Source organism: Pelmatolapia mariae, linkage group LG13 (genome assembly GCF_036321145.2).
Source record: "Pelmatolapia mariae isolate MD_Pm_ZW linkage group LG13, Pm_UMD_F_2, whole genome shotgun sequence".
Lineage (NCBI taxonomy): Eukaryota > Metazoa > Chordata > Actinopteri > Cichliformes > Cichlidae > Pelmatolapia > Pelmatolapia mariae.
Window position 1 is genome coordinate 12,600,092 of NC_086238.1, and position 9,909 is coordinate 12,610,000.

At 42.6% G+C, this 9,909-nt stretch overlaps 1 protein-coding gene across 3 annotated transcripts in view; it reads left to right on the top strand.

Annotated features, from left to right (window-relative positions):
• The first annotated feature begins 1,987 nt into the window (after window positions 1-1,987).
• The window catches only part of LOC134639592 (vinculin-like), a 24,868-nt gene continuing 16,946 nt past the window's right edge, over window positions 1,988-9,909 (top strand). For all 3 annotated transcript variants that reach the window (XM_063490864.1, XM_063490865.1, XM_063490866.1), the window contains exons 1-3: window positions 1,988-2,389; window positions 8,359-8,429; window positions 9,529-9,679. In XM_063490864.1, coding sequence (XP_063346934.1) covers window positions 2,222-2,389; window positions 8,359-8,429; window positions 9,529-9,679 — 390 coding nt within the window. In that variant the 5' untranslated portion in view covers window positions 1,988-2,221. The remainder of the gene's footprint in view (window positions 2,390-8,358; window positions 8,430-9,528; window positions 9,680-9,909) is intronic.

A 9,909-nucleotide genomic window follows, 5' to 3' on the forward strand; every position in this document is an offset into this window, starting at 1 on the left:
AGCAAATGAACAATATCTGAAAGTTGCATCTTTAAGAAATAGCAAAGAATCCAGCAAATCCCTGACACCAGATGTGAAAAATACAACTGGGCCTTCAGGTGATCCATCTACTGTTCACTAAAGCCTTATCAGAAATGGTCTCAGTGGAAGGGTGGCTGTCAAGAAGTGATTCTTAATGAAGGGAATGGGGGAGAAAAGGCTGAGGTATGCCAAATTACACAAGACGCAGTTCAAACAGGTGTGATGGATCCAAATTTTACATTTTTGGTTAAAATTGTTGTTAATATGTATGGAGCAAGTCAGGAGAAAACACTGCAGTGAATGTCTACTGTAAACCACAGCAGAGAAAACATCAGGGTTTGGAAATCTTTCACTGGAAATCTTTTCAAAAGTGATGGAATACAGAACATAGAAATGTACCATGTATTACCATGTAAAACTATCTGAAAAGCATCTGTTTAGATGAAGGGTGACTAAAGACATTTGCACAGCACTGCATGTTGTAGTGATATAGTAAGAAACTGCGGCTTATGTGCAAATGAAGGCAGTGCTACTAAACATGGTTCTGCTGCACAGTGGCCAAACCTCATATCTTCTCAGACATACAGCATGACTCACATTATGACCACATACCACAACAACAATCACTCAAAAAGAAATATTTGAAGGGAGCACTAAGCATCACTGCTCCAGCCATGATACGCAGATTAAGTGCAATGAAAGCATCAGAATACACAGTGTTGCTGTGAACAACCACAACATCCAGTTGGTCATTGTGTCATTTCTGAGCACATGCTCCAAAGCCTCTCTTAACAACCTGCAGCAATGTTTTCTTTCAAAGTCTGTTTGGACAAGTCCACATATACAGATAGTTCACAGCAGGGCTATTGGAGCCAATCAGAGACTGTCCTACCCCTCCTCAATTACTCATAGACACCAGTTTACTTTATTGCATCTCCTACTCTGCCTCAGTCCATATAAGGTTTGGAGATGCAGTGAGTAGAACTCTTACTCCTCTTTAAGGACAATTCCTGAGATGAGAGGACATTTGTGGGGTCATTTCTAACCAGTCCACTATGTCTGATTTGGGGGGTTAACCTTTTGTCCACATGCATCCACACTTGGTTGCAGGCTCTTTGGTTAATGTGGGGTCTTGAGGTTATAAATACTGCAGTTTTTGCTGCTGGGCTCTCCACTTTCCCTAACAGAGATTCAATTATGAGGTGCAGGGACAGCAGACAAGCCGGCAAGCATGCACACACAAGCGAGAACTGCAGGTATAAATGACATTCATGGGCATTGTCAGTTGGGTTGTTAAGTAGCCTATCTTCAGCACCAAAGTCCAGAAGCAGAGAAACAGCATGTGGGTGCTGTGCTGTAATCTTTGAGACTCCTTTCAGCTCCAGACTGCAGCAAGCTGAATCCTTGGTCTTTATTTAGACCTGCACATTGAGGCCTGGAGACATGAACTCCTGACCCACCTTTTAATGGACGGAGATCATATGTCAGATGTAGGTTCGAAGCTTCATAAAACCACACCAACAATTTTTTTTCTGCACTAGAGCCTACTAGGTGGTGCAGAACCTGCTCCCTTTTCTATCCCGTACAGTCTCACAGATGTAAAGCTGACCTTTATGAGTCTGCAGGGAGTCACAGCACAATATGTTTACAACCTTCCCTTGTTCTTTCCTTGATGTTGCGCGCCCCCACCCCTTATCTTGAATCATAATAGCTTAAGTTACCCCAACACTTTCCCTTTTTGGGGGCTATTGGCATGCATGACGTCATTTGGGAAGAGCTCTCATTTAGTGTGTGTGTGTGTGTGTGTGTGTGTGTGTGTGTGTGTGTGTGTGTGTGTGTGTGTGTGTGTGTGTGTGCAGGGAAGGCGTCAATGCGCACCAACACCAACCAGCTTGGCAGCTGTATTCCTTCGCTGTGATTGGACAGAGGGCGGTGATTCCTTCTGTCACGATTTGGGTCGCTCCCACCGGAGGACACCAACCGTCTGAGTCCAGCCTTTACCGAAGAGCTCTACGGAGGAGACGGTGCACACCGGGAGGAGAGGGTTTCCTCTCAGGGGCTGGGCTGACAACTCGGTATTTGTCCTCCTGTCGGTGAGGAGGAGAGGGAAGAAGCAGAGATAAGGGAGATCATCAATGCTGGAGCGACCAGCCGCCTTTCTTCTTCTTCTGTCGGGGCTGCGGTAAAAAAGTCGTTCACGATGCCGGTGTTTCACACCAAAACCATCGAGAGTATCCTGGAGCCAGTGGCCCAGCAGATCTCTCACCTAGTCATCATGCACGAGGAGGGGGAGGTAGACGGTAAAGCCATCCCGGATCTGACGGTGCCGGTGGCCGCTGTGCAGGCTGCTGTCAGCAACCTTGTGCGGGTGAGTTTGAATCAGGGCGTCAGTTCAGTATGAGCTCAATGGCAAAGTGCCTGCATGAAGTGACATTTACCACTCAAACTTTCAACCTGCAGAAAAGCGACATTTCTGGAGACTGGCTGTTGCAGTGGTGTGACAGCGTCTGTTTAATGTGTCATAAATCATTAGAATAGCAGGTCAGCAGACTGCCCTGCACCTATGCCAATATCGGTTCATTTTATTTTCTGTGGGGCTTCTGCGTTCACGGAGTTGAATCCCTGTTTGGTCCTTATTTGCCATTAAAATTACATAAAGCTGTCATACACCCAGCTAACGCTCGTGCATGTTTTAACGGGGTCCTACAGTAGTTCCTACATTAGTACAACAAAGCAACACAACATATCAAAGTTTGCTGAGATTTGTAATCAGATGGCAGCTGAGGTCAATGAAGTTTGTAGGGCGGAAGAAATGAGTGGTTATTAAATTAAAAGCATGCCTCTGTGTGTGTGTGTGTGTGTGTGTGTGTGTGTGTGTGTGTGTGTGTGTGTGTGTGTGTGTCCTGCTGTGTCGTAGGTGGACCTGTGTACTGTAGGTTTTGTGCTCTCAGCTTCAACAGCCCAAGTTAGATTATTGCAGACTTTGCAGTTTATGAAACTCATCCATCTGTAGTAATAAACTCCACAGAGACTATATAAACACTCTGGTCATTTATCAGACTCCCACCTCATCTCTTACTCCTTTGCTCGTCTCTTTGTTCATTCTTTTCCAAACTTCTTTGACCCTCCACTTTTCCACTTTCACCATCGCTGTCTTTCTTCTCTGTCCTGTGGAATCGAATTGGTCGATTTTTATAGAGAGCTAAGCTTTAGTCAGACACTGATGTCCCCTCTGTACGCACTGCCTGGGAAAAAATCAATAGAGGCCACATCATTAATGCTGATCCTGGACGTTTGCATTGATGCTGGGGTGACCTAATTTCACTCACTTAGAGAGAAAATAGCAGCAGACAGGAGGACTTCTTACAGAGAAGAAGCTGGTTTCACGTTCATTAGCAGTTGCTTCTTTGGTCATGTTTTAAATAGAAACGACACACTAAATTGAAATCATTGCTCCTTAAATGTTAAAAATCTGATCTGCTGCACAGTGCCTACGTTTTTCGAGACAAATGGTGGATGCGATGGTGGGATAGGTTGCACAATTAGTAATTTGTGTAGTGTTCCTGTGAAAAAAAACTTACGAGTGACATCTTTTGTGCTTCTTGAATAGCAGTCCACTCTTTCCCGTGCAAGGACACACAAGATCATCTTGATAAATATCTCATTAACTGATAATGACCCAGGCTGTTCAGTTTGAACTCGAACACTGCGCCATGCCACAATGAAAACCCCATCCTTTATCCAATACCCTCCAAGTGGATTAAGTCCTTGATGTCTCATTGCTACCAGGCATGCTCCTCTGTCTCTGCTTGTCCTTGTTGATCCATTCAGTTGATCCACACAGACAGCGAGCAGAAGGAGGCTAATAGCAGCCTCAGGCTTGTTGATGGGTCTCAGATGGAGTTGCGAGGTGTGAAGACATCAGGGCTGAGCACAGAGGGGGACAAAAAGGTGTCAGACAGAAGAAATGTTGGTAGGTAGGATGGAAGCATAAAAAAGGGATTAATTAAAAGTAATAAAGCCTGCATCTTTCCCCACTTCACATTCTATAGTGGTATATTTATAGGGATGTAAGTTTTGAGAGTTGTTGTACTCTCAGACAAGATGATTGCTCCACTGACAGAGGAACGAGAGCTATGAAGTGGGTGACAAGATCGTGTTGAAAGCGAGCACAAAGGGTGCTTGAGAACGGAGCTTGTAAAACGAGCAGTAGCTGGTTGCTGGGTAGATAAACTTAATTGGATGTAAGAGACAGGCACACATATGCTTTATTTTAGAAAGGTGAATCACTTCTATGCTTGTGCAATTTGAACTAAGATATAATACAGTATACAGCAACATGCCACCACAGAGTCCCACTGCACACTGATACAGTTTCACTGTTAACCCCGTCCACAGTGGGCTGGCTGTGGGGGGGGGGGTACTTAAAATCTAGGTCACTGAGACACACACACACACACTTGCAAAGATAGTGTCAGTCTCAATCCATCAGAAGTTGTGCGTGGGTTGATGCAGATCCGACTAAAAGATGTGAAAGATGCAGTTGGTGTTTTTTATGTGCCTAAAAGTGTGAGCTCGGTGGAGTTTGCAAGGTGTCTGCTCCTCAAGGAGTCAGCACAGACCCTGAGTATGTTTGGGAGGGTGGGGTGGAAAGGGGAGGGGAGGAAGGAATAAATAGATTTACCGTTGAGCGAAGTAACCACACGCTGATGGAAGTGAGCAGACTAAGACAGAGAGGGAGAGGAGGGAGGCTGCAGGAAGATGCAGAATTTTTCATGATTGGTAAGGGATGGAGAAAACATCCACATTGGCTTGGACGCTGTGATGGAGAGAAAGTGTTTCTGGCTTTTTCAGACTAGACCCTGCCAAGCATCATGGTCTGCCTTCCCACCTCCAGCCCCCTACACACACACACACACACACACACACACACACACACACACACACACACACACACACACACACACACACACACACACACTCTTCTCAGCCGGCTCTAAATATGAGCCATCTCTCCTTGTTCTTTGGCAGACCCGGGAAAAGTCTTCTGGCTATGTGTCCACACATGCCCTCTGCTTCCCAGTGTGCCTTAAATCTATTCATGGATAAAGCTGTATTATGACATAAAGTCTTACAGCTGATAAATAGTTTACAGATTTGAAGCTGATATTAATAAAAGCAAATGAAATTCATGGGCAAGAGGAACCGGGGGCACAGTGATGAATCATCCAGAGTTATTGTAGATTTGTAGGATATTTTTCCCCTTTTTTTTTTTTTTAGTTTTGAGCATGTTTGCTTGTTGTTTTTGTTTTTTTTACAATTTCAGTGTGAGTGGTATTTGTCAAGAGGAAAATATGTACAAAAATGACACACAGTCTGAGTCTTAGTCCCAGTTAACATACAGAATGAACCTTTGCTAAAAATATAGTTTTTATTTTGTATTTTAACCAATTAAAATTATGTTTCACAGCTTGGTTTAATGATCTTTCTGCTCACACAACAATGGGGTTTTTTTTAGTCCATGAGAAAAAAAGCTTGCTTTTCATTTATTTATTCTTTAGTACAAGTTCTTGCACACACTGTCATTAAAGGTCTGGTTACCACATGAAAACCAGTAGAAGCAAATGAATCAAATATTTCCCAGTGGAGACCAAAACAGAGCTAAAAAGAGCGGTTGACAGAGGACAGATGGCATGCAGCAGCATGGGATCATGTGGCCACAGTCTGTGAACCCCAGGCCACCAAGATGTTCTCTAAAATAATTATTAGTCATTAGTGGCAGGGAGAAAAGATCAGCCATCATTCACAGATTGGACAGAAATGTCAGCTGCACGCTCATCAGAGGTAATATCTCTGATCTATACACCCGCTCTGACAGCTGTGATTGACAGCTGCATTTCCTGCTGAAGTAGTCCCACCTTGCAGGATGTACAACTGCACACACAAAATAACCCCCCACACACATGCATACACATCACACTGTCAGCAAACCTCTTAACTGTGCATTAATAATGTATTGAATAATCAATACCAAGTGTTGCTGCTTACAGGAAGCTCTTCAGCTCTCCACAGCGCTTTGATCAGTCATCTGATGGCACTCTTTGAGTTCATTCGCAGGGTTTAATCAGGAGGACATGCTCTACTTGGAGAGCTGCATTCCTCACATTTTAGTGTAACAAAATCTTCATTTTCCCAAACAGGGAAACTGATGGCTTCAGCTACTCAGCTAGGACTTCCTGTCCATTTTCAGATTACATTTAGACATACTGTAAGTATCTATTGCCATATAGCAAACAAAGTTGGTAGTAAAGTGGACTGGTTCTTATATAGTGTTTATCTACTTGAGTACACAAAGCACCACATTCACAGAAAACCCCCCAGAAAAACAAAACATATATAGTTAGGTTTTAAAATGTTAAAATACTTGCTATGCATCTGAAAACCATCATTAAAGTTTTTTCCCTCCTCTCTACCCCACGTGTGCTCTGTGCGTTTCTGGAAGAAGAAACACCTTTGTTATCTCCTGGAGAAAATATTCATATTTATTCTGCTCAAAGATCCAGTTCTGTCCCATAAATAATAGTTTTAGCTTCCATTAAAAAATTCCTGTGTACTGTCGTATACTTGTTGATCCTATATTAAATTAACCGTGAATTGATAGCACCTAGCGTTCAATTTTCTCTGTTTTAATCAGCATTATGTGGTCCAAAAAGCTGCTTTTCTTTTTAAGTATCTCAGTCTCAGACGGCATATCAAACTGTTGAGGATCCTGAATCCTAGGTTGAAACTGTTGAGCTGTTAAAAAAGTCTTGAGCTTTGATTGCTGAGTTTTGAGCTTACGTCACTTATATCTGTCATTTTGATGGCACCTTTTTACAGACTATGTAGCATGTAATTTATAGTAGATCTGTAAAGTCAGTGCAACAGGCATAGCTCATTGTTTTAAGGATGGAGTTTAACATTAATTTTATCCATCTATGTCTTGTTCGCATTTACATGGTGATTTCCAAATGTTCTCAAATGAAATCTTATTTTTTTCTAAAGAAAATATCTGATTAGAGTTTAGAAGTTTTGTGTGAATACTTTTTAGCACAGCTGTACTTAAAATTTTGAGCAGTTAGACTGGTCATGAAGTACGTTTTATTGGGGGGTGCAGGTACTTCCATATCACTTCTTTGAAATTGATTCATTGTTTAAGCATTTCACATAAAAAAAAATAATAATAATGACAGCGTTATGCACTGACCAGAAATGGAGTGCATCGCAAAGATATTAAAATCCCTACAGCAGCCATAAATGTCAAAAAAGCACCATCATAAGATGTGAAGAGGAGACTGGTTGGGGCTCAGATGCGTTCTGTGCGATGGCTGCTTCCTGATTCTCTGGAGCCAGAAACTCTATTAAGCAAATTTCAGTGATGCAGCAGCAGGGAGACTGATGTCATCATCTCACTGTAATTGCATCTCAAGTGTGTGTCTGTTTATATGGGTCAGAGCAAGTTTTCTGTTTCACAGCTTTTCACGGCAGTTTACCAACAGTATGAACCTCTGCAGGAATACTGAACTTTAGTACATACCTTATCTTTGATGATTGTATCTGTGATTTTGTACATAAATGCTCTTCATTATATATCTGTTACTGATGTAGTTTCTAGTTTTGGGGAAGATTAAATGCCCTGACTTGTACTTGTAAAGCTTTTAATACCAGACATGTGTAATAAAATCCCAGCGCTTCCTAAAATAATTCCACCTCAACAGGAAAAAAAATGCTTAATAAGTCAAAGCAGACAGTTCTGACACATCAACTTAAAATATTATGTAAACTAGATCACGGTGTGCATTTTTAAACCTTAGCTGTCAAACAAAATACAAATTTGAAGTCAGTTGCATATTTCTTTTTTGACTCGTGGTCTACTTTAATAGCTGGGAAAGGCCTCAGCCTCTCCAAGTCTCTGAACTGGATAAGCTGAAGAGGATGGATGGATGGATGATTACTTGCTTATGTTTAAATTGCTTAAGCAAAGCCAGTGAGTTATACTAATAGATAAAGTCAGCACTGCAGATCTCAGGATGGAGCCATGATCTGAAGATTGAAAGAGTTTTTGAAGTGCGACATTAAACGTCTTTCCTGCCTCTGTGTATAAAAACAGACCACAAAATCATCCCGAGCCTGAGCCGCTTCCCCTCAGGCAAAGATATGACATGCATGCATGGCTGAAATAGGTGTGAATTGATACATACTCATTCACCCGTCATGCTATTAATAGTACTTGAACACTGCTTCCTGTATTGCAGGAGCTAATGATAATTTGTCTGTGGTTTTGTGTGTGTGCTGCAGGTGGGAAAGGAAACGGTTCAAACCACCGAGGACCAGGTGATGAAGAGAGACATGCCTCCTGCGTTTATTAAGTGAGTCTGCCTCTGAAGCACTGTGTGCGTTTCTCTCTCACTCACAGAAACATCCAGAGAGAAAATTATGAGCAACAAATGCACTTTATCTCAGCGAACAGACAGAGAACTTGTTAAAAAGAGAGAAAAAAAGGATTTCAGCCCATTTAACGTTAGGAAACGTGGCTGTGTTCCCAGCTACAACAAAGAGCCACTTCTGAGACCGGATCCAAGTGACCGTCCGGCTCCAGCTTCCAGACTGCTGAGAAGCTGTTTGTTGTTTTCCTGCTTGCATCCAAAGAGCTGACATGAACTCCGGGTGCTGGCTGAAAGCAGCTACTCAGCAGTTCTGGGGCTCACAGACCTCGCTGTTTTTGCTTGCCCGTATTTGTTGCATTTATGTCCACGCATATTCTACATTTCCAGTAATATCATCTGTCTGTCTCTGCCATATTTTTTTTTTCATTGCTTGTTTGTGTTCTTTTTTCTAATTGTTTTTCAGCTACGTTAAAAAGGTCCAGACCTCAATCAGATTCACATACCACTCTCACTGCTCACTCACACATACATGGCACACTAAACCATAAATCTCACTCACAGGGCTTAGGAGGGAGCATGTGGGAATGTGAACCTACCTAAATATAGATGAACCAGCAGCCATTGATACCCTAACCAATGGGGGTCAGAAAGAGAAGGCACCGGGCTTTATTTGAATGCTCCTAAAAATCTATCGTAATCACTGATCTCTGAAGTAGAAATTTAGGATTGCAAACGAAACCGCCTTTTTTTTTATTTAAAAAGCAGATTGCAAACTCTGAATTGAAGGTTGCATCATTTGAGCCAATTTAAACATATCTCAAGTCTCCACAGGTTTTATAAGAAGGCCTTCTCAAATTTTGATCCTTCGAGTGCCAAATAAATAGTGAAAAACTCAAAGTGCACAACACGCTGCCTACTGTGTGGGCTGCTTAGCCTGACACCTTGTCAGCCTCACATCTCGCCTGTGTGTTGGTTTGGTTTTCCTCGATGTCTCTTGGGTCTGATGTGTGACTTGCAGTGTGACTGACTAGTAGGTGTGCGTGTGTTCAGTATGAGTCCTAAGTCTGCTGTGTGTCTTCAGGGTGGAGAATTCATGCTCTAAGCTCGTCCAAGCTGCTCAGATGCTGAAAGCGGATCCCTACTCTGTTCCTGCACGAGATTTCCTGATCGATGGATCCAGAGGGATACTGTCCGGAACATCCGACTTGCTCCTTACCTTCGACGAGGCAGAGGTTTGTCTGTTTGTGCATACCTCCTTACATTTGTGTGTGTCCTCATAATCACTCTTACTTCAGAGGTGTGGCATCTTTCATGGAAGTAAAGCTTTATATAGCCGTACAGAGGAAGAAGGAACTCAGCTTAGAGCTGTAATGGAGTCTCAGATGCACCCAGATCTAATCACTGAGATCAAATGACTTCCCTCTGTCATAACTCAGGGCATGTATGCGTGTGTGTGAGTTTG